At 44.5% G+C, this 25,227-nt stretch overlaps 1 protein-coding gene across 2 annotated transcripts in view; it reads left to right on the plus strand.

Annotated features, from left to right (window-relative positions):
- The first annotated feature begins 4,727 nt into the window (after positions 1-4,727).
- AASS (aminoadipate-semialdehyde synthase) overlaps positions 4,728-25,227 on the plus strand; it is a 49,748-nt gene continuing 29,248 nt past the window's right edge. Inside the window, exons 1-13 of one of the 2 annotated variants that reach the window (XM_053255936.1) lie at positions 4,728-4,888; positions 7,340-7,560; positions 7,964-8,140; positions 12,102-12,186; positions 12,717-12,784; positions 12,879-13,025; positions 13,194-13,272; positions 13,355-13,482; positions 14,072-14,220; positions 19,751-19,873; positions 20,291-20,402; positions 23,883-23,942; positions 24,039-24,106. In XM_053255936.1, coding sequence (XP_053111911.1) covers positions 7,348-7,560; positions 7,964-8,140; positions 12,102-12,186; positions 12,717-12,784; positions 12,879-13,025; positions 13,194-13,272; positions 13,355-13,482; positions 14,072-14,220; positions 19,751-19,873; positions 20,291-20,402; positions 23,883-23,942; positions 24,039-24,106 — 1,409 coding nt within the window. In that variant the 5' untranslated portion in view covers positions 4,728-4,888; positions 7,340-7,347. Of the gene's footprint in view, positions 4,889-7,339; positions 7,561-7,963; positions 8,141-8,863; positions 8,985-12,101; positions 12,187-12,716; positions 12,785-12,878; positions 13,026-13,193; positions 13,273-13,354; positions 13,483-14,071; positions 14,221-19,750; positions 19,874-20,290; positions 20,403-23,882; positions 23,943-24,038; positions 24,107-25,227 lie in introns of those variants that run through there. The other variant, XM_053255937.1, reaches the window with a different exon arrangement.

Consider the following 25,227-nt stretch of genomic DNA (forward strand, 5'->3'; position numbering starts at 1 on the left):
AACCCGGTTAGGACACAGTGGCAGAATCTGGATGACACTTTTTGACCTGAGGTTTCCATGATGAAACTCACTACAACTGAAGGATCAAATTAAGGTTTGGAGTCGGAAACTATTGGTCAGGTTGTTGACAAAACAGTAGGTTCACGCATTCGGACAACACAAATCTGTAACCTCTGGCACGACTGCCTCTAGTCTGGCGTTATGCCCAAAAGCAGTGATACAAAACTATGTAAATAGAAATCAATATATCCCATAAGATATAAGAAATCAATATATCCCATAAGCCTATAGCCCTCAGACTAGTAGCCATTGATAGACTCGTCCTCCATGAATTTATCTAAGCTCTTCTTAAAGCCATCCAGGCTGGTGGCTGTCACCACAAATTGTGGCAGAAAATTCCATAGGTTAATTATGCATTGCATGAAAAAGTACTTCATTTTGTTGGTCCTAAATTTCTTGGCAATCAATTTCATGAGATGACCCCTAGTTCTAGTATTATGCGAGAGGGAGCCTTACCTTGTAAGGAAGCAGCTCTACAATACAATACAATGGATATTTATATACCTCTTTTCAAAGTTCCCAAAGTGGTTTACATACAGAAATAAATTAATAAATAAATTAAATGGCTCCCTGTCCCCAAAGGGTCCACAATCTAAAAAGAAATATAAGAAAGACACCAGCAACACCCACGGAGGGATGCTGTGCTGGGGTTGGATAGGGCCAGTTGCTCTCCCCCCTGCTAAATAAAGAGAATCACCACTTTTAAAAGGTGCCTTTTTACTCAGTTAGCAGGGGATCCCTCCACATCTTGTTTGCCCTCTTATGCATCTCCTTGCCCTCTTATGCACCTTCTCCAATTCTATAATGTCCTTTTGGAGGTATAGTGATCAGAACTGTACATGGTACTCCAAATATGGCCACACTATAGATTTGTATAAGGGTATTATGATATTAGCAGTTTTATTTTCAATCCCTTTCCTAGTGATTCTGAGCTATCCACCACGACCCCAAGGTCTCTCTCCTCACCCACAGCTCAGACCTCAACAGTGTATATGTGAAGTTTGGTTTTTTGTCCCAATATGTATCGCTTTACACTTGCTAACATTGAACAGCACCTGCCCTGAGTTTGTTGCTCACTCACCCAGTTTGGAGAGATCCTTTTGGAGCTCCTAGCAATCTGAGCTATCCACCACGCAATCTGTTTTGGATTTCATTGCAATAGTTTGCTGTCATCTGAAAATCTTGCCACCTCGCTGCTTACTCCAATTTCTAGATCATTTATGAATAAATTAAAAAACACTGGTCCCAGTACAGATCCCTGGAGGACCCCACTTCTTACTTCCCTCCATTTAGAGAACTGTCCATTTATACCCACACTCTGTTTCCTGTCCTTCAACCAGTTACCAATTCACACACAAACCTGTCCTCTTATCCCATGACTGCTAAGTTTTCTCAAGAGTCTTTGATGAGGAACTCTGTCGAAAGCTTTTCAAAAGTCCGTGTATACTATATCAACTAGATCACCTTTATCCACACACCTGTTGACACTCTCCAAAGAATCCTTATGTAGGTCTGGTACAATATAGGTCTAGTACAGAGAATATATTGTCAGTTGTCTTTGGAACCCATAAAAATGAACCCCGCTTCAAAAGATTACACAGATATTCTGAAGAAAAGGACCATTTTCATGATTGCAGGGTCAAGTTATCTGAGGTTTTAATCAAATATAATCAAGATGGATCTTAGAGTGTCTGACTTTGAATGAGGAGAACAGCAGAGCTGTTGGCTTCTTTGCATGTTTTTAAACTCTCTCTTTCCCCCATATAGATCTAAACCCCCTGTGCTCAGCCTCGAGCGTCCTGGGGGATCTGGGACTAGTCAGTCATGACACACACACTCTGCCTAAGCTACCTCACAAGGCTGTTGTATAGATTAAACCACTGTATGCCACCCTGAGCCTCTGGGAAGCAGGGCAGGATACCAACATGAGAGATAAATGTCAAACAATTGACAGCCCCAATGAATTTCAGCCACCCATCCAAATGAAGGGATCCTAATCCTATATAATAAGATGGTTGGGTATCTGCGTCCGTGTCCCTGGCGGACGTTCTGCGCATGCGTGAACTGCAGGGGGCGTCTGATTGGCTGGAACATTGGTGGCGCCGACCTTGACCTGAGGTGGGCCTGGGGGAGACTGCAGGGGGTGTCTGATTGGCTGGAACATTGGCGGCGCCAACCTCGACCTGACGGTGGGCCTGGCCGGGAGGAGGCGGCGGGGGAGGCCGGAGAAGACGGTGGGCCCGGGGGAAGCCGGAGCCCTGGGGAAGTGGGCCCTGCAGAGGGGCCGGACGAGACGAGGAGGCGGTGGGGGAAGCCGAGCGAGGCGGCGGCAGAGCCGCCGCCTCAGCAAGAGGACGCGGTGCGGGCAAGGTGGCGGCAGAGCCGCAGCCTCGGCCAGAGGAGGTGGTGGGCCCGGCCAGGAGGCGGTGGCAGAGGAGGCCGGAGAAAACGGTGGGCCCGGGGGAAGCCGGAGCCCTGGGGAAGCGGGCCCAGCTGAGGGCCGAGGCGGAGAGCCGGGCGGGGCACCAGCGGGCGGGGGCGGCCAGCAGGCGGGGGCGGCCAGAAGGCGGGCGGGCGGCGAAGCGGTGACGGGCCAACGCATCTAGCGCCCATTAATTTTAACAGGCTTAATGACTAGTAGGAGCATAATACAGCTTGGTTGCAACCCCCCACCTATCTCCAGTCTACAGAAAAATCCACACCACACTGCAGGTTTACCCAAAGATGTAGAATCTCAACACTACTCCAACACTGCCATCTGCAATATGTTGGCATGACTTCACTGAACTACACTGTAGGGTTGTCAACAGGGACCCACTTTCAATATTTCAAAGTGAAAAAAGTCACCACAGGCTTTCCACCCATTTAAACTGCTCAACACTCCTCTCTTGGTTTGTCCTGCTTTTTGTCCAGGGGCGGGGGCAAAGTGTTGTGGACCTGCCCAGTCACCAAGACCTAGTCACAAATCTTTCAGTTGCTCTGCTGTCTGTCTCTTACAGCTGTTGCCACTTTTATAGGAACATAGGAAGCTGCCTTACACAGAGTCAGACCACTGGCCCATCTAGCTCAGTCAGTATATTGTCTGCACAGACTGGCAGTGGCTTCTCCAAGGTTACAGGCAGGAGTCTCTCTCTGCCCTATCTTGGAGATGCCAAGGAGGGCAATTGGAACCTTCTGTATGCCGGTGTTCTTCCCAGAGTGGTCCCATCCCCTAAGGGGAATATCTTACAGTGCTCACACATCAAGTCTCCCATTCATATGCAAGTCAGGGTGGACCCTGCTTAGCAAAGGGGACAATTCATGCTTGCTACCACAAGCAGAGGTGCTCTAACCCCTGGAATTCGGGGCAAAGTCCAGGGCCTCCACACCCCCTGGGGAGCCCCAAATCCTCTTTAGTCTGTCCTGAGTGGTGTGGTTTGTGCCTCCAAGAGCCTAAGTGTTAAAATGCTTAACTTGTGTTAAGCTAGGTGTGTTTGTGAGTAAACTGGGTGAGTTTGCTTGTGCTTAACTCAAATGCTTAACTTGTGCCTCCAAGAGCCTAAGTGTTAAAATGCTTAACTTGCAGTGGGGTGGGAGGGGCTCCAAAGGCCTTTATGTCCAGGCTCCAAAATTACCTAGGTGCACCTTTGACCACAAGACCAGCTCTCTTCCTATTTAATTCTCTCTCTGTGTGGGGGGGGGGATGTTGCTCCTCAGTGCATTGGGGTGTGTATGGACCTGATCCTGCAGGGATGGGGAGCAACAAGCCCCCCAGAAAACAACTGATCGTCTACAAAGGGGCCTTCCTTGGATGCATTCAGGACACACAAGCTCCCCACCCAGCCGCTGACACCAAATTTCAAGGAGGCTTGTCTCCCGCCCCCGCCCCCCCAGCCCAGGGTTAATTACAAAGCAGTGGCTTCATCCCCCCCTCCCCTGTGTTTATGTTATTGACGAGAGAGAAGCTGAAAATGGAGATGGCAAAAAGCCTGCTGCTGCTTGCGAAGCCTGTTTGCTTACCGTCCTGCTGCTGCCTCAGACTGACCGGTCTCCCAACTCTCCAAGCCTGCCTGCTGCTGGGAAACTCGCTGAGGACGGAGGTCCAGCGGCAGCAGCTGAGCTGGTGGTGGGAGAAGAAGAACTCGTGGGAGAAGGACTAGGGGTTAGGGAAGAGGACCCTCATCGATGCAAAGAGGTGTGGCGGGGGTGGCTGGCAGAGAGCATGCGCCACAGAAGCAAAGAGCTCCGAAGGGGAGAGGCTTGTGGCTCTGGCAGCTCCCTCCCAGGTGTCAAGGCACAGGGGGAGAGGTAGGAGCGAGCGCCCCACTTGCTGGCTTTCTCTGGCACTGTACCTGGCAGGCTCAAATATCACAGTCTAGACTTCTTGCGTTTTATGAACCCGCGGAGGCTAAACTTCATGCATCCGACAAAGTGGAGGCCCCCGAAAGCTCATGCCCTGCCCCTGCCAAGCTTTCAAATGCCACAGTAACATCTTGCTTGTCTCTGTGGGGAGACACCCCCACAGGCATCTCCAGCCGGCGCTCTGAGATCTTCCCCAGACAGACGGACAGGACGTGGGGGCGGGTACGCCGGAGAGGAGGGGCGGGGAGGGGAAGGGGCTCGACCATGATGTGACGCAGGGGCCAGCCTCTCAGCCTAGCGGAAGGAGGAGGCTGTGCCCCGGAGGTCGCTCGGGATTGGCTCCCGCCGGGGAGGCCTCCCCCGCCTTTTCTTTCTGTAAATAGTAATGCTTGGTGGGCGGCCGTCTCCTCTTGCGTAAGCGCAGCCCCGCTCGGGAAGTGCCGCGCAGGACTCCCATTTCGCCCGCGTTCGAGTCCTTGCGCGTCAGGTAAGCGATGAGTTCAAGTGTGCTCTGCAGAGGGGCCGTCTGCGGCCGCAGCTATCGACTGGTTTAAGTGCCGTCAAGTTGGTGTCTGACTCTTAGCAACCATATAGATAGAGTCTCTCTAGGCTGATGATTATCTGTCTTCAACGTGGCCTTTAAGGTGTCTCGGTGGTGCATTCAACGCTGTCGTAATCGAGGCCACCCACCTTGCAGCCGCAGCTACAGGTTCCTGGTTGCTGACCTAAGGTCGTTGGAATCGGGGCTTAGGAGCCCGGCCCGCACACGTGCTCATGCTGCGGCAAATCCTGCCGGGTGATCCAGACGTCGTTCTTGAAATCTTTTGTCCTAGGCCTCTGGGCACCCATGTTAGGAACAGCACTTTCACTGAGTGGGGAAAGCAGAGGGACTGGGGTGTTTCATTGCACAGAGTAAGGGACTGGTAGACGACTTTGCTCTTTGTGGCTTCAGCCTGAACTTGAGCCGCTGCCCTCCTCCCCAAAGAGGGTTTTCTGTTTCTGGAATTTTACAGGAGCGCAGGTGGTCGTCTTGTTTCCGTCCTCTTTCACTTTCCAGTGCAGCCAGTGGCTCTCAGTCAGGCTCACAGCGCAGTCCTGTGCACTCAGAAGCAGGGGTGTAGCTAGCTAGGGGAGAAAGGGCCAGTGTTGGCCCCCCCTTCCCCATAATGAAGAAAATAGGGAGAGGTGGAGCTGGGGCCCCCTTAGGAGCTGCGGGGCCTCGGTTCTTTGAACCCATCTGCTCAATTATAGCCACACCCTTCTCAGTAAGACCCACTTGGGCTTACTACTCCCAGGTAGGTGTGTATAGGATTGGAGCCCAAGCTTTGTTCCCATTTAGTACTACTTGAGAGTGTGTTTTTGTAGGCTTCAGGCAAAGTGGCTGCTCCACACATTTGTAGTGCCTGCCTTTTACATGTTATAGGCCAGTGAATAAAGAAAATAACAAGCAACCCTTCCTCACTCTTCTGCCTCCTTTTCTGCATTCCTAAGGCCTGGAATGTTTAGCCTGAGGCGAAATTAGGTTTTTAGCATTCCTCCCTAGTAGGCAGATACTGTTCATAGCCACTGGGAAAGGAGCAACATTTGCAACTAATTTGGATACAGTTCCAAAGACATTAGTAACATAGATAGCTGCCATATACTGAGTCAGACCATTGGTCTGTCTAGCTTAGTATTGTCTTCACAGACAGGCAGCAGCTTCTCTAAGGTTGCAGGCAGGAATCTCTCTCAGCCCTATCTTGGAGAAGCCCGGGAGGGAACTTGAAACCTTCTGCTGTTCCCAGAGCGGCTCCATCCCCTGAGGGGAATATCTTACAGTGCTCACACTTCTAGTCTCCATATGCAACCAGGGTGGACCCTGCTTAGCTAAGGAGACAAGTCATGCTAGCTACCACAAGACCAGCTCTCCTCTCCATTCTAATTGCATTAAAGTGTCCCTTTTAACAACCTTCTTGTAGTCTCAATAAGGGTAGCTCAAGACTGATAAGAACTTGTCTTTCTCCCAGCCTTTCAATATATTGCCTTCCAGAATAATTTATCAGGAATAACTAGGCCCAGTCTTTATTGGACTGGGATCATACTGAGCAAAATTACACAAAGTAGCTCCACTGAGATTAAAAAGACAAGTTAGACATGCCTAAATTTGTCCTCCTAATTGCAATAGGATTAACCTGAGTAATTTCCCTCAGTACAGTATGTCAGCCTGCATGTCTGCATTTGCCCATTCTTCTCAAAGATAAGGAGAATTTATATCTTCAGATTTCCTCCATTAAGTGCTCATGTGTGGCTTCTACACAGTGAAGCATTGAATTGTGGGAAATGTCCAACAAGCATTCAAATTATGGACTGTTGTGAATCTGATGATCCCGACTGGTTGGTCCCTTCACACAATCCTGTACTATATGACCGTTATTGTGGAATGATTGAAGTACTGTATTGTGTAGGGAGTGGGGAATAGTCTTGTGAATTCACTCTTATTTCAGAATTTTTGAGGGGAGAGTAATATGGATTGGTTGACATATGTTGTTGGCTTAGTTTGATTGGTTTGCTTATGTTACTGGCCTTTCATCCTTCAGTTGTTATACTATCTGGAATTCTAAAAATTATTTTCAGCGATTACACCTACATTTAAGGTGCAAATGTGACGTTTGATACGTTACTCCATTGCTTCCCTTATGATTATTTTTATATCAAGTTTGCGTTTAGTTAGGAAGGCAAATGAAACTTTTTCTTGTTTGAGAAAGCTGGACTTATTAGCATCAGGGGTAATTGGAAATGTGTAGTTATTGTCGGTGCTGCTCATTATGTTAAATAATAACCGATGGTGGGTCTTTACAGCAGATTTCTAAGGAGACCAGATCTTGTTTTGCACAAACACAGTGGTTTCAAAGCACTTTCCTGTTGCATTTTGCTTATTATTTGTCTTTGCTGCTGTCAGGTTTGATCATGCTCTGGGCATTCAAACACACAGGAAGTAGGTTTGAGAGCCATCTTTCAAGATGGCAGCATTACCATAAGTCTGTCCTGGCAATCAGGAGGGAGGATGTTAATGCCTGGGAAAGAAGAGCACCTCTGGCCCCACGACACGTCAAACAGTTAACCAACCTGGGATACAAAGTTCTGGTGCAACCGTCCAACCAAAGGGCCATTCATGAAAAAGTAAGTACTAGTGTGTGTATCATTAATTATAAGGAAAAGAAATGTGGAGTATAGCATGCATTCGGCATCTTATATCTATTCCCCAAAGAGCCAGAAATGTTATACTTATGGATGTATAACCAGAGCACCCACTGGCAAGAGAGAGGCACCAGCAGACTTGGGATAACCTGCAGATATGCCAGTTTCACAAAAATCTGAAGAAAAAAACAGAGAAGAATGGTAGTGTATTCTCCCATGACTTCCTCCTTGTGGAAAAGTATATTTTCTTGCTGGAATGGATGACCAATACTTAAATAAAGCACAGTTTCTTGAGTAGTGTAGTGTCTACAGGACAATCTAATGGTACCTGCCTTTCTTCAGTGTGGCTCAGGATGTCAAATTGTTTTCCATCCTCTATTTACAGGATTATGTTAAAGCTGGTGGTATTATACAGGAAGATATTTCAGAGGCCTGCCTGATTGTGGGTGTGAAGAGACCTCCAGAGGATAAACTAATCCCCAATAAAAACTACGCGTTCTTCTCTCATACTATTAAAGCCCAAGAGGCAAACATGTCCTTGTTGGATGAGATCCTCAGCAAGGTAGTATTGTATTTAATTACGATTATCAACTTATTATTGAATAGCATTGTGAAATGCAAGTCCAGAAGGTGTAAATTAGAGTATTTGTGAAGTTTGACATCTTTGATGATCAGCAGTGTTTAAACACTTCAAAGTCCCCCACTGATTTCAGCTCAAGGTATTTAAGGAGATGCTTAACTAATGGTGCACTGGGGAAATGGCTTGACTACCAAGCCAGAGGTTGCTGGTTCGAATCCCCACTGTTATGTTTCCCAGATTATGGGAAACACCTATATCAGGCAGCAGTAATATAGGAAGATGCTGAAAGCATCATCTCATACTGTGCAGGAAGAGGCAGTGGTAAACCCCTCCTGTATTCTGCCAAAGAAAACCACAGGGCTCTGTGGTCACCAGGAGTCGACAGCAACTTGACAGCACACTTTACTTTACTTTACTTTTTCTATTGAATATCTTTGTGGTGGTTAACATTAGCTGGATTGTGCCCTTATTCTTCTGGCTTTGCACAATGCTAAGTGTTTTGAAATGTGCAAATATATGTGTGTTGTGGACTGTCTGTTTTCCAAACCTTGCTTAATATATGGCCTCACAACTGTATGAACTAAAACGGCACTGGTGGTGTGAGATCAATATGTGTTTAAGTGCCTCATTTAAGTCAGTAGGTAAACCTTTTTAATTACTAATTGTCAAGTCTGGCCTCTTACAAAATATTTTGTAATATTGTAGCAAATTGAGTACTGAGACTGACAGCTCAAGAAGTGGAAACCTTCCTCTCATAGACCCTTACAACAAAACTGCCTCATACGTTCTCAACTCTGCCCTTCCACTTCTTCCTTAGACTTGACAGGTAATTTAGACTCTCATAATAATCATTCAGCCTCTAGTCCATCTGCCTGAACTCTTCTACCAAAGTGCTATATCTGTTGAGAAGATGGATCCGTTTTCTCATACTTCCTCCCAGAGGTGCACCTGGGTAATTTTGAAGCCTGGACCTAAAGGCCTTTGGAGGCACCCCCCACCCCCTGCAAATTAAGCATCATCATGCTCTGCTGGACAACCACACCACCCAGGACAGACTAAAGAGGATTTGGGGGCCCTCGGGCTGTGGAGGCCCTGGACTTTGGCCCCAAAGTCCAGGGGTAAGAGCACCTCTGCTTCCTCCTAGTGAGCTTACCAGATCTAAAGGAAAACAAATGTTTAGGCCTTTCACAGTGTAATGTAGGGCTGTACAACTCCAATGCCCTGATGGGCCGGAACCATCCACAACTTGGTGTGCAGGGGCCAAGGTAATTTTTTAGCACATTATTGCATTAAAATTAAAAACACTATTAGCTGCTTGTGGTTGAATCTATTCCCCTGTCAATGGACCCATAGTTATAATCAAGGATAGTTGCCAGAAAATAGGTCCTGTCCCTGCTCAATCCAATGCAGCAGGATTCCTAGGGGCCAGCAAAATAGTCCCTGTGGGCTGAATCCGGCCCCTGGGCCTTATGTTGTGCAGGCCTGGTGTAATGGAACACACATCTAGGTCATGGTGATAGTCCTGGCCTTTCTTCCCTTGTCTGCAAGAGAATAAATGTCCCATTCCTTGAGGGACAGGAGCCATCCATCTAAATATATAGCTATAGCTACAGGCTCTCTCTCTATAGATCTATATCTCTATCTAAATCTAAATAATATAAAATTATAGTTTGGTTCTGAAGGAGCCCAAGTCTTGGCAGCATGTGACTGCTGAGCAGAAGTGCTAAGGGCAGAATCAAGGAGGAGCTTATCTCCTCTAGGGATAGGCACAAAACCAGAAAAGCCAAATCGGTTTGAGCTGAACCGGGTCTGGTCCAGTTTTGTGCACACCCAGACCTGGTTCGGTTTGAATTTGAGCCCGGTTTGGGGTTTTTGAGGCTGTACTGGCACAAGGGAATCTGGTAAAGATTCCCCTTTAGCAGTACAGGGGAAGGGGGGACCAGGGGGCTTAAATAAAAAGTTGAGGTGGGAGAAAAATAAAGGTTTACCTCAAATTTGCCTCCAGAGGCGGTTGCAGTGGTCGGGGGTGGTGGTGGTGGCTCCCCCTGCTCCCTGGAGTGGGTAGGACCGGTTCGGGCCTCCACACATGCACAGAGGTGACTTTTTTTTTAACATCCACACATGCGCAGAGGCCCGAAACAGGCCTGTCCACTCAGGGGTTGGGGAGAACCCTGCCGCCACCCCAACCATCCCCACTACCGCTAGCAGCAGTAGTGGCAAATCTGAGGTAAAATTTTACTTTCATCCTGCCCCAACTCATTTTATTTAAACCCCCTGGCCTGCTCCTTTACTAGTAAAGGGAAATCCTTATCAGATTTCCCTTTACCAGTATGCTCTGAGCTGGTTCGAGCCAAACCAGGCCTGATTCGGCTCAAACCAAAGCCTGATCGCCTCAGTAGTAACTATCTTATCTATCTTATCTATCTAATTTGTATACTGCCCCAAACTTTCATTTCTGGGTGGTTAACAATAGCATAAAACAAGTTAAAAGCATATACAAAAACTAAAAACAATTTTAAAACAAACCAGAAATTAAAACCTAAAAAAATAGGAAGCTGAGAAAGCTTGGGCAAAAAGATGGGTTTTCAGGTGTTTTTTAAAAATTGCTAGTAATGGGGAGGATTGTATCTCAGCTGGGAGTGCATTCCACAATCTCGGGGCAGCGACCGAGAAGCTCATTTTTAGCTCTTTGAGGACCTCATTCTACTATGACTGTGGATTGTTTACGCAATAACATTTTTAAAAATGAGAGCAGTACCAAGAAGGACACACATCTACAAGTAATAATCTTATTCCAAGTGCATTTGTCCATCCAGGATTCTACTGGGCTTAAATAGCTGTTACCCATAAGCTTTAGTGGCTGCACAGGTGGTGCTTCCTTGGTTTTATTTTTGTTGGTTGATTGCTATTTTGTATGCTTTTTGTTGCTTATGAATGTTTTTATTCACTCTCCTTGGCTGAGGGGTGGGTTATCAATATGAATAATAAATAATATTGTGTGGATTGGGCAGTCATGGTTATAGTTAGCACCATGTTCTGTGATCAAGGTGACCCTTCTAAAGTTGTTGCTGATTATTGGTAATCTCCTGGTTCATCTATTACATGTCGTCATTCCCAGCCACAGTGGCCTTCAGCCTTTGTGACTGAGGATGATAGGAGTTGTAGTCTAACTAGCTGGGAACCCAATGTTGGGGACATCTGATCTATTAAGTATGTTCATATGAGCAGGTACCTGGAAGAACTGAGGCTGTGTTGATTTGACAGTAAGTACATTATATGAACTGACAGTAAGGAGACAATATAATTTGATTGTAGGGACAAAGCCAGTTGGTGCAATCTCTTGTCTTAAAATCTAAGGAGATTTGCTTGATTTATAGCCAATGATATTTTAAAATGTACATAATATTTTAAACAAACAGTTTTGCTGCAGGGTGAATACTAACAACTTTTAAAAGGTACATTTTGTCAGGAAACAAAATTAAAGGAAGCTGCTGGAGAAGGGTTGGGTTTGTGTTTTTTTTTGCTCCTGAGAACATCCCTTTACTATAATGGGATTATGCAGGAGATGTACTATGTCCAAGTTTTATGTAAGAAAGTATTTCATTTCCATTGTATGCATCAATAGCAATAGCACTTACATTTATATACCACTCTATAGCTGGAAGCTCTCTAAGCGGTTTACAATGATTTAGCATATTGCCCCCAACATTCTGGGTACTCATTTTACCGACCTCGGAAGGATGGAAGGCTGAGTCAACCTTGAGCCCCTGGTCAGGATCGAACTTGTAACCTTCTGGTTACAGGGTGGCAGTTTTTACCACTGCGCCACCAGGGGCTCTATGGTTGCTGTGATTTTTTTAAAAAATGTACTCAAGTAAATAGCCATAATGAGGAGATATGGATATACAGTATATATATATATATACTTCCTTTGTATTTTTAGGGCATTCGTTTGATAGATTATGAGAAAATGGTGGATCACAGAGGAGTGCGAGTTGTAGCCTTTGGAAAGTGGGCCGGTGTTGCAGGTATCTAGAGAAAATACTGCATACTTACCATTTTGACAAGAAGGATTTGATGTATGTTTCTTTTGAGTTAACGATCATGGGCTTGCAGCAATCATGGGCTTAACATCGCTTGAGTTAGTGATCATGGGAATGAGAGTTCTCTTGTCTTCCTGTGTTGCTTGGCTTGCTTCCTTAGGTCATCTGGAGGAATTTGCTCTTTGCAGGCTGGCCTCAGACATTTCCACACCTGAATTGAGCAGTAAAAACAGCATCCTTCCTTGCCTGCTCATTTTTTAAATGAGACACAGTGTTGGGGTAACAGAAAAAAATGCACCCCTCCCAAATCTGCTGCTGAAGTGACTGTTCATATTGCTTTGACCCTGTATGGTTTGGTTGCATTGGCTGATGATTGATATGCCACCTTGCCCAGACAATTGGGCTACAAGGCCTTTTGGTCCTCTGCAGCGTTATACTTCCAAGTCAGCTAATTGTAATATTTCTGTCACTTGAGTGATTCTGTTGTACAATTATAAATTGTAATTCTGACCTAGGTATGATCAATATTTTACATGGAATGGGATTGCGGTTTCTTGCTCTGGGACATCATACTCCTTTCATGGTAAGGCTGTGTACAAAATTGCCAGAAGGGTTTTTTTTCATCTGTCCGCTCTGTTGTCGGTCTGATGATGCTAATGTTTTGCCTTTGGTTTCAGCACATTGGTATGGCCCATAACTACAGAAACAGCAGCCAGGCTGTACAGGCAGTTCGGGATGCTGGCTATGAAATTTCTCTAGGCCTGATGCCGAAATCTATTGGACCCATAACATTTGTGTTTACAGGTACCGGTAATGTCTCGAAGGTAAGAAGTTTTTCAATGGGTAGTATTAATGTATTATCATAGAAACAAACAACAAAAAAAGCTATTAATGTTATACACATCAAGCTAAGCACATATTGTGAAGTGAGCCTACAAGCCTCTTTCCATTTTACATTTGTGTGCTTAACTGAGGGTCCTCTTTATTTTCAGGGTGCCCAAGAAATGTTTAATGCCCTCCCTTGTGAATTTGTGGAGCCCCATGAGCTGAAGGAGGTCTCTAGAACTGGAGGTATTACTAAGGCAATTGTGTGACGTTCATTAGAAGCTTTGCAGTGTCTGGTATTCCTCTCATTTGTTGTACTCCTTCACAGACCTCAGAAAAGTATATGGGACAGTGCTAAGTCGTCACCATCACCTTGTAAGGAAGAGTGATGGGGTGTATGACCCTGTGGAATATGACAAGCATCCGGAACTCTACACATCTCGTTTTAACACTGATGTAAGCACATCACCTAATTGCTTCAGTGTAGGGGCTTCTAATACAATGAGGTATTCCAGATAGTGTCAAACCTGCCCAATTACTTCTGGTGTTCTTCCTACTTTTTGCCATCCCATAGTCCAAGCATTGGACTCTCCATCTACTGGGAAGCAGGTTCTTTCAGAAAAAGACTTTGCATTGGCTGAGGGCTGAACTAGGAGAAACCTCTCACTTCCTCCTTAGAGCCAGTCTGTCTGTGCAGTGAATGGATGCAGGTTGGTGGCCTGTCTGAGGAGCCGGCTCTAACCAGTACAGCCCTCTCTTTCTGACTAGCCTGGAAGAAAGGTAGAAGGAAGATTGGGTGGCTGATGCGAAGACTGCAGTTCCATCTAGCTCCTTTCCGTTCAGTGTTGCCTATGAGTTTTATTTTTTTAAATTAAGCTAATGATGACCTAATGTATTTGATGTCCTGTGAGCAGATGAATATCAGGCATGTTATCAAGAGCAAATAACACGCCATTCCACATTTCCTTGGATTATTGAATGGTATAGCTGTGAATCAAGTAAGTCATTGTACAAGCTAAAAAGGGATTCATGGCTGTATTTACAGATTGCACCCTATGCTACGTGCTTAATAAATGGAATCTACTGGGAGCAGCATACACCACGTTTGTTAAGCAGACAGGATGCACAGAGGCTTCTGGCTCCTCTCAGACCTTCTGCTGCTGCTACAGAGGGCTGCCCTGAACTGCCACACAAGTAAGAATTGCCACACAAGTTGCTTTTTCTTTTCAGGGTGCATGAAAGTAGTATCCCTTCCAGTATTTTATTTATTTATTTTATTTTATTTTATTTTATTTTTACATTTATATCCCGCTCTTCCTCCAATGAGCCCAGAGCGGTGTACTACATACTTGAGTTTCTCCTCACAACAACCCTGTGAAGTAGGTTAGGCTGAGAGAGAAGTGACTGGCCCAGAGTCACCCAGCTAGTTTCATGGCTGAATGGGGATTTGAACTCGGGTCTCCCCGGTCCTAGTCCAGCACTCTAACCACTACACCACGCAGTTCTGAGTGTAGTTTGAAAAGTAAAGCGCACATCCCTTCTAACTTATTTTTTGTTTATTTTCCTCTCTCAGGGATGATAAAAGATTTATTTATTTATTTATTTTTCAAATTAAACTTCCGTCTCTGGGTGGTTTACAACATAAAACAGATTAAAAATGAAAACCTTAAAACAATTTAAAACCACAGTCCAGTTAAAAAGCTAGGGTGAAATAATAAGTCTTTAGAGAGTTTTAAAAAGTTGTAAGAGATGGGGATATTTCAGCAGGGAGTGCGCTCCAGTGTCTTGGGGCAGCAATAGAGAAGGCCCATCCTTGTGTAGCCAGCAGACGATCCAGTGGCAACTGCAGAGGAACCTCTCTGAATGATCTCAATGGGCAGTAGGGCCCATGGCGTTCTCTTAAATAGCTAGGACCTAAACTGTTTAGGGCTTCATAGGTTATAACCATCATGTATTTCGTCCAGAAACCTATCAGCAGTCAGTGTAGCTCTCTTGTATAGGGGCAATATGGTCTCTCCGAGATGACCCAGAGACCAATCTGGCTGCCGCATTCTGTACCAACTGCAGTTTCCAGAGTGTGCAAAGGACCCTCACATAGAGCGCATTGCAGTAGTCAAGTCGAGGTTACAAGCATATGAACCACTGTTCTGAGGTTGCTTATCTCGAGAAATGGACATAGCTGGCGTATCAGCCGAAGCTGATAGAAAGCACCTCCAGCCACTACCTTAACCTGGGACACTAGGGATCTAGACGCACCCCCAGGGTGCGTACCTGTTCCTTCTGGGGAAGTGTGACCCTGCCTAGAACTGGCAGATCAAAACCATCTCCCAAGTTTCAACCCTGCACAATAAGTACCTCTGTCTTATCTGGTTTCAATCTGTTTGTTATCCCTCATCCAGCCCCTCACCGCCTCCAGGCAGGCATTTAGGGAGGTTATACCTTCTCCTGATGATGATTACATGGAGAAATAGATTCGGGTGTCATCAGCATACTGATAATACCCTTCACCAAATCTCCTGATGATCTCTCCCAGTGGTTTCATATAGATGTTAAAAAGCATTGGAGACAATATGGAGCCCTGTGGGACACCATATAAAAGTTCAGATTTTGAAGAACAGTCTCCAAGGGACTCCATTTGGAATCTGTCCGAGAGGTAGGAGTGGAGCCACTGCAAAGCAGTGCCTCTCACCCCCAACCCTCTCAGACACCAGAAGGATAATCTGTATCAAAAGCCACCAAGAGATCAAAATGAACCAACAGAGTCACACTCCCTCTGTCAATTCCTAATTGGAGATCATCCATCAAGCCAACCAGGGCAATCTCCAACCCACAGCCCACCCGAATGCAAGTATGAAATGGGTCTAGATAGACTCCAAGACTGCCTGGAACTGAGAGGCCACCACCCTCTTAATTACCTTGCCCAACCATGGAAGGTTGGAGACAGGCCTATAGTTGCTTAACTCCGAGGGATCCAATGCAGGCTTCTTCAGAAGAGGTGTAATGATTGCCTCATTAAGGTAAGGAGGCATCCTGTGCTCCGTCAGAGAATCATTTATAATATCTACCAGGTCTTCTACAATCCTCCCCACCCCCACCTGCCAGATAGTATAAGCCATATTGGACAATGATCAAGAGAACAGGCTGCACTGTTCCAAGCAGCTGAGTCACAAACTGAAACTGATCGAACCTAACCACATAAGGTTAGAGATGTACATATCAGGCTGTTTAGAAATATGATAGATAAATAAATAAAGAAGAGTTGCTGGACACCTCTGCATCAGACAGTGCAGTGATTATGGGGTCTGAGTAACTCAGCCCATATACTGTACGAGAGATTTTATCCACAAAGAAGTTATTAAAACATCACAGCAGATAATTGAAGGTTCCAAATTCTGATTCAAAGGAGGAGGGGCACGTACTTGTCCTCTCACAACCCTGAACAACCTCACTGGATATGAGCTTGCATACACAATACAGGCAGAAGGCTTCTTTGCCACACATATTGCTTGAGCATAGATCTGCAAATGCGCTCTATGTTATAATCTGTCAGATTCAAGTCGAGTCTTTCTCCTTTTGCGCTCCAGTTGTCTACCTTGCTGCTTCATCCCCCATAGTTTTTCCAAATACCAAGGGGCCAATTTCGAAGCGGGTTGGAGAGGACACTTTGAAGCGATCATGTCTACTGCCCTGGTGAATTTGCTGTTCCAGTTCACCAGGGCATCAACAGGGTCACCGGCAGAGCCAACACTAAATCCTTCCAAGGCTTCTTGGAATCATGTTAACTCTGGCGGACCATTCTAATGATGGTTATCAAGTGGACTAACAGGCCTCTCACCCCCGTGGAGGCGGGATCGTGGTTATAAGTCCAATTTTAACCAGATGGTGGTCCATCCATGACAATGGGGAAATCACAGGAGTCCCCACCCATTGAATATCACCCTGATCAGGATAAAAGACCAGATCAAGCGCCTGACCAGCAACGTGCATTGGTCCCAAGACCTCTTGGGATAGGCCCATAGTCATCATGGCCACTATGAACTCCTGAGCCAACCCCGACAAATTGGTCCTGAAGTGAACATTGAAGTCCTTCTTCACCCATAGCCTAGGAGACTCTCAACATCCAAAAAGATGCACTTACACATGTGGACAAATGTATTGGTACCCCTCCATGAAAAAAGAAGAACCCACAATTGTCTCTGACTTGAAACTGACAAAATTGGCACCCATCATTGTTTATTCTGCATTCAACAAAAATCAGACTTTGCTTTAGAGTTTTGATGCAACAGAATATTTCAAATAATAACAGAAATGAAAATGGCATGGACAAAAATTTATTTTATTTATCTTATTTATTAAAACATCTTTATTCCGCCCAAAACTTACGTCTCTGGGCGGTTTACAACATTCTAATGATGGGACCCTTAACCTAATATTTTGTTGCACAATGTTTAGAAGCAATCATTGCAAACAAGCAATTCCTGTAGCTCTCAGTGAGACTTCTCAGTTGTCAACAGGTAGTTTGGCCCACTCTTCCTGAGCAAACTGCTCCAGCTGAGTCAGATTTGAAGGGTGCCTTCTCCAGACTGCATGTTTCAGTTCTTTCCATAGATGTTCGATAGGATGCAAATCAGGGCTCATAGAAGGCCACTTCAGAATAGTCCAATATTTTGTTCTTAGCCATTCTTGGGTGCTTTTAGCTGTGTGTTTTGGGTCATTATTCTGTTGGAGGATCCATGACCTGCGACTGAGACAGGGCTTTCTGACACTGGACAGTATGTTTTGCTCCAGAATGTCTTGATAGTCTTGAGATTTGATTGTTCCCTGCACAGACTCAAGGCACCCCGTGCCAGACGCAGCAAAGCAGCCCCAAAACATAACCGAACCTCCTCCATGTTTCACAATAGGTATGATGTTCTTTTCTTTGAAAGCTTCATTTTTTCGTCTGTGGACATAGAGCTGATGTGACTTGCCAAAAAGCTCCAGTTTTGTCATTAAAAAGCCAGGCTGGAATTTGCTAAAATACATATTGACAAGCGACAGTGCTTCTGGGAGAATGTCCTGAGATGAGACAAAACTGGAGCATTTGTCCACTTGTGTAATTTGCTGACATCCAGAACTAATAAGCATTTATCAAGTACTATCACTTGTTTCATGTGCATATGATGTAATTTAGTTCAGTTGCTCTGCATGACTGATATCTCTAACCCTTGCTAACTTGGCAAAGAGGCATCTTTTTAACGTGGTGATTCTCTTTATTTAGCAAGGGGAGAGTAACTGGCCCTCTCCACCCCCAGCACAGTACCTCCAGTGACTGTTGCTGGTGTCTATCTTAGGTTTCTTTTTAGATTGTGAGCCTTTTGGGGACAGGGATCCATCTTATTTATATATTGTTTCTTTGTGTAAACTGCCCTGAGCCATTCTTGGAACGGCGATATAGAAATAGAATGAATGAATGAATAAATAAATAATCTCGTCCCATGCAATATTTTTCTATCAAACAGCAAATGCCTCATGAATTTGCCCACACTTTTTGCCTTCAAATAGGAGGTGTTGAATTGGGTGGGCTCTTTGGATTTTTTTACACAATTCATTGTGTAAATAGTAGCAGGCTTTGCTTGTGGTGTGTTGCTAAGGACTGACTTGCACAACTTGTTTGACACAGATGCATTTGGTCAGGCAATAGGCCCCAAAAGTGGTCATGTGAATTGGTCCCATTGGTGGAGGCAGTCCACATCAGACACCTATGAAGTCTCAGCAAAGCCTATCTTCTGGATTTCTCATAAAGCCTAGAAGATCCGTGTACCAATACAGGAGTTTTGGCAAGACTGCATTATTGATTATTGATGGATCCTAAACAAAATGGCTCAGATTGATGTGTTAGGGCTTGTTTTCTAGCTTGCTGGTAGGGAACATGAGTCATGTGTTGCGAGTGCACTTTGTAGTGCTAACTTAGGGTTGCATCTTACGGAGTCCTTGCTCTAGAGCAAGGAGTCTTCAGGAAACAATCATTTGTCTTTAAGATGTATGGCAAAACACATAGAATGAATACTATATGGTCTTTGCTTTGCTGCTGTGGATCCTAAAGTGTGAGGCAGCTTCCTTCCAGAGGTATTGCCAGGTGCTGTGGGATTGCTGCACTTGCTGCTTGCTTGTAGTTTGTCCCTGAGAACAGTAACCAGTGATGGCTCTTCTGGCCCTTCCATCCTCACTTTCCTTATTTCCAGTTAGTGATATGCAGAAGTGTGTAGGTTATCAGTGGTAACGGATGAATGCTTTCAACAAAGAATCCTGGGTAGTGCAGTTTGAGGATGCGGATTCCTTCTGATGCTTACATAATTACATTTCAGAAGGTTCCCTGGGAGAACAATTTGTCCTTAATGCCCTTAGTAGTCTGTCTTGATCAACTGGATTTTTATTTTTAACATTTTTGATAGTGCATCTAAAAATAAATTAAATGCTTCTGTGTTTGTTTTCAGGAAGACCCTCAAGACTTTCCTGTTCTTGCAAGCTTTTAATTAGAATTTTAATAATTTTAATAATTTGTTTTATATTGTTTTTATTGTATTTTATGTATTTTAACCTGTGATTTTAATGTTGGGATTTGTATACCGCCTAGAGATTTACATATTGGGTGGTATAAAAATATGATAGATAGATAAATAAGAATAATATCTTTTAAAAATCATTCCTTAGCAACGGATATTTATAAAAACAACTTTTCTAGGCTTGTTGCAATATGTGACATCTCAGCAGACACTGGAGGATCTATAGAATTTATGACGGAATGTACTACAATCGACAGCCCCTTCTGCATGTATGACGCCGATCAGCATATTATTCATGACAGGTGAGAAGTTGCATTGATTGGCTCTTGTGTTAAAGGCTCAGTCTGGGATGTCAGGCAGTGCTTTTGACGCTAATGTTGTATGTGCTGAATAATGTTTTATGTGCACAATGAGGGAGGGGTGATTTTTACTGATCCTCCCCCCACCTTCTGCAGCTCCTGAAAATATGTCCCTGAGGGTTCCGCAAACCTCGGGGACATATTTTTGGGAGGCACAGAGGGATGCAGAGGGAAGGGTTGATAGGCAAAACCTGCCTCTTCCTCATTGTGTGCACGCAGACATCATTCAGCATGTTCAGTGGTAGTCCAGATGTCATACAGTTATTTCAGATAGTTTTATTTAATAGTGGTACATAAAGTCAAGGGGTCTCCAAGTACATAAAGTGTTTGTGATGTGAATCGGATCACTCTTTCTTTCAGTGTGGAGGGATTTGGGATTTTGATGTGTTCCATTGACAATCTGCCAGCTCAGCTTCCTATAGAATCAACAGAATGTTTTGGAGACATGCTTTTCCCTTACATTGAAGAAATGGTAAGTGTGTGTGTGTGTGTGTGTGTGTGTGTGTGTGTGTGTGTGTGAGAGAGAGAGAGAGAGAGAGAGAGAGAGAGAGAGAGAGAGAGATGGGTGCTTATATATATCTGTGTATTGTGTTTCTGGTCTGCCTTGCAAGAAGGAAATCTGCTGTAAAACAACTGTTTGTCAGGAAAAGAAAGTTCATTTATTCCTTTTACTCTGCTTATTTTTAGTAGCACGAGTGCAAACTAGATTATTTTCATTTAATGATCTTTTGTTGTTCAGGTGTTCATCCTGCACCCTCCCTGCTATCCTATGTGTTCCACCGAGCATTTCATGAGGAGTCTAGGAAATGTGGGTGACCTGGAAGCTTGCATAATCCTTTCTTATAGAAGTTGTTCCAATAAACTGTACTTCTCCTCAGTCAAAAGCACCATGGCTCAAACAGAAGTGCATATCACTGGATGTGTCTCTTCTTCCTTACCTTTTAGAAGGAGGACAATGGGAGGGTTTTATTTGCCCTCAGTGACATGATCACATAACCCAGACTCGGCATCAAGGGGCTGGACCACCCAGGCTAGCTCTACATTTCTGCTGGTTGCTTACCTTATGGGTATGCTGGGGATGGAGCTTTTAAAACCTCATACCTGGTGCACCGAGAAGGTCCTGTCCCACCTCCCTGGCACTCGATCTCCTCTCACACTGCAGCCAGAGGAAGGGGAAGGTGGCAGGCGGCATGCAGGCAGGTGAGGTGATGCCTGTGAATGGTGGGAGAGGGATGTCTGCACTCACCGCTCTGTGATGCAGGTTCCCCCTGAGGCTATCCCCTGCCCATGCTTACTAGGAGATTGTCTGGAATTGTACAAGAAAGAAGCCTTTGAAAGAAGTTTTTTTTTTTTTAAAGGCATACTATGGTAGTAGTAAACTGAGGAAATGGTAGCTAAGAATCTTTTTTTTAAAGCAAGTGAGGATTTCCCCCCACAAATCTCGTTATGTCTCCCAAAGAGCAACGTTCACACCTAAAATCAGGCCTAACAAATTTGATGCTACACCACTTTTAACTAGGAAAAAATGATCATAATGGGGAAAACAATAGCTCCACCTGCTGACAGATCTAATGTGCTTTAATGGACTTGAGTGCTGTAGTGTTTGTTGAACTCTGAAGTAAGATTGCCAGTTCTTTAACTGGCCCATATAGCTGTGCCTTTAACGGTAGCTTGATGTACAAGCATTTGTAAGTGCTACTGTTTATCTCCAGGCTTTTAAAAGCATCAGCTACTGATTTCTGCAAATCAAGCTGTTATGAAATGCACCTTTCCCCCCTATGGGTTATTATTATTTTTCAGTCTTACTTTGAAGCCATGGAGACTATGGGGTGATAAGTTAATGGCTCTAGAGGAGATATAAAAGGTTGCTAGAGAGTGTTAGTGCATTGTACAGTAGTCCTTGCCATATAAATAGGGAGCTAGAGGTGCCAAAGGAAGGTTTGTTTTGATGGGAATGAATGCACAACCTTTGTACCATAAAAAGGCAGCGTTTCTAAATCCAGAGGGTCCTTCAAGATTAGCATCACCTTGACCCCACATGATTTGATGCAGTTTGGGTTTGCAATGGCAGGAATGCTGACTGCTTCCAGTTGCCCATAATTTGCCAAAAGAAAAGAACAAAGGATCACAACAAAAAATGCATATTTAAAAAGTAGTCTAACCAATCTGGTTTAAATTATTGTAAACAGTAGAGTTCCACAGTCTTTTCTGAGAGGGGAGCTCAGCTGCTGTGTAGCGTCAGATTATTCATTCTGACTTTGAAACTGTGTGCCCATCTTCACACAGCATCGCTGAGGGCTGCTGCTTTTAAGAGCTTTAAAATATGGCCTGTCAATTGTGTTGGTGGTATTTATTTAATCTGCAGCTACCATGTACATGCTCAGATATAAAAGCCTTCTGAAGTCTTAGAGTTGAATTGCTTGCGGTATTAGTCTACATAATAATGCTAACCCTTTGCTTAATGGAAGTTCACGAGAGGCCCATGGGCCAAATAAATGGAGCATAGGAAGCTGCCATACTGAGTCAGCCCATTGATCCATCCAGCTCATTATTGTCTACACTGACTGGTAGCAGCTTTCCAAGGTTTCAGCCAGGAGTCTTTCCTAGCCCTACCTGGAGATGCCAGAGATGCAAAGCAGATGGTCTATGGCTAAGCTATGGCCCCATCCCGGAATGGCTGCCAATGCGCCTATCACAACACTCTTCTAATGTTCATAGGAACTCTTAGCCCCAATAACACTTCTCATAATAAACTTCTAAAGAGAGAAGAAATTGCCAGAAGTACAGTAGCTATCCTAACAACAAATATTTATATACGGCTTTTCAACAAAAGTTTCCAAAGTGGTTTACATAGAGAAAGATGGATCCCTGTCCCCAGAGGGCTCACAATCTAGCCTATATGTTCCCTGCCGTCTCCCTCTGGGTAGGGCAGTGTACTCTTCCGCTGCCACCATGTATGAGCAGGCTATCAACCAACAGTATTTTACCGTACTATGTTGTGTCAGGTAACAGTTTTTGGGAGCTTTAAAAAAGCCATTGAACTCAACATTCTGTCTTGACTCTGTCCTGACCCTACCTGTCAGATTCTGTGCTGGCCCAATCCTTGCCCCTTCTTAGGGGATCAGTCTTCTTGAAACCAGATACTAGTAGCGACCGTACCCATGAGCTGCAGCAGCATGTGAGTAATACAGGCAGGGTGGCTTGTGCCTTTATTCGGTTCTACTCCAGATTAGCTCACTATTCAGTCTGGTTGCTCACCACTCCCTGAATAATTGCTTTTTCAGTTGATGCAGAAATTTCTCCCAATAAACATCATCTTAGCTCTTCTAAGTTTTTTTTTACTCCCCCACCATCTGTTTTAAATGGAACAAGATCCAGAATGGACAGAAGTATTCAAAAAATGAGAGTTCTAGTATCGGAGAATAGACACCAGTGGTTTCTAGACTTTTTACTAAGAAAACCACCCGTTGGATGTGTGCCTTGATTCTTACATGTCTTCCTTATCCTGACTTGTCCTTGCCTTCTCCCAGGTCTTGTACACATTGTCTTTTTGATAGCAGGGCGATACCCTAACATCTCTAAGCAGGTGCTGCTGGCTCTTGTCTCGCTGCTTGTAAACCACTGAGATATCTCTTCACAGGCATGCGACACAAAGACTTGTTGCACTTGTATGTATTCTTGTTTAAATGAGAGCATTTAACTGTGCTAAAATGGTGAAAAAGTGAATCTAGAGAGGAGGATTTAATTGACGATTAAAGGTCAGGAGAATATCAGATCTTCAAGGTGTTATGACTAGCATCACAGTTTGCCATGGAATCTGAGTTTACATCTTGACAGTTCCCTGGTTTTTAATGAAACATAGTTTCCCAATTATCATTGGGAAGGATAATTATCTGCCTGACAACACATATGTGAAAGCAAGAGCTCTGACTGAAATCCTTGATCTCCACAGCTGTTATCTGAAGCCGCAGAGCCCCTTGAAAGCCAGAATTACTCACCTGTAGTTAGAGATGTAAGTCTTGGAAACCAATTCTATTCCCTTTTCTTGATGCCAGTATGCAAAGGTCAGCTGCAAGGGAAGTAATGATGTGTTTCGTATACTTTATAGGCAGTGATTGCATCCAATGGTTCATTGACTGATAAATATAAATATATCCAGAAACTGAGGGAGAGCAGGTAATGCATAGATTTCCTTTTTGTTCTTTAAGTTTTTCTGACAAGTTTTAAACATAGCACTGCTTTACTGTGTCTGTGTCTGCATTTTCATGTGAGAGGATTTCTGCTACCTTGTTTTATGAGGTAAAATTTCATGGTGGCATGGCTGTAACCGCTAAAACAGATATTGTTAAGAATGTTCTTACACTGTTTTTCAGCAAAACGTTCTCAAAGTGGTTTGTGTAAGCAAAGGAATAGGAAGATGGTTCCCTGTCTCAAGAGGACTTGCAAACTGCTTTTTTTTTTTTTTAAAGACCCAAAGGAGATGTGAGCAGTAATGACTGGGGAGGGAAGCTTGTGCTGCATTGAATTGGAACAGTTGATCTTCCCCTGCTAAATTTAAGAGAGTCACCGCAGTTAGTAGGGGCAACATAAGCCCTATGCAAATATTATATTGTATGAGTGTACAGATGTCCCTACACTTGTAAATGTTTTTGTGTGAATGACTGTACCAGTGCTCATTTTAAAAACTGGACCTGGATAGGCCCTTCACATGCATAGTATAGATCATGTACAAGGTGTTTAACATAACCTGTACCTGTGTTCAACATAACATGTGAATGACTTATCCTGTGTACAGATGTACCTGTGTACACGGTGTACTTGTTGTGCAAGTATTGAACAAAACATGTGAATAGGGCTTTAATCTAATTGTGATTGTGGAAAAGCAAGAGGAACAAATGTGAGCCATTCTCTGAATGATGGGAGATTGCCATAAGGTCTTGCAAGTCATCTAGTCACAGGGTCTCCAAGAAAATTAGGGGCGTGGGGGCTTCCTCATGAAACTTACTGGATTTCTTCCCTGCCTCATATGTGTGAGGAACTGAATATGGGCCTGCCCCAATCCTCCTGTATCGTGATTAGTGTCTTGTAGGCAGCTATGGACCTCTCAAGCTCCATGGCTTGATGGTGCCAGTGGAGAGACTTCTTATTTGCATTGTTGTTCCTCCACTGGATAAACTTCTTGATGAAGTTGTAGGTGCAATATGTGGCACTTGTTTTTTCCAGGGAGGCACCTGGCCTTGTTTGGGGTCTATAGGCCAGTCCCTCCTGCTGATTCATCTTTCTCTTGTCTTGCAGAT

The sequence above is a fragment of the Hemicordylus capensis genome, chromosome 5, assembly GCF_027244095.1.
Source record: "Hemicordylus capensis ecotype Gifberg chromosome 5, rHemCap1.1.pri, whole genome shotgun sequence".
NCBI lineage: Eukaryota > Metazoa > Chordata > Lepidosauria > Squamata > Cordylidae > Hemicordylus > Hemicordylus capensis.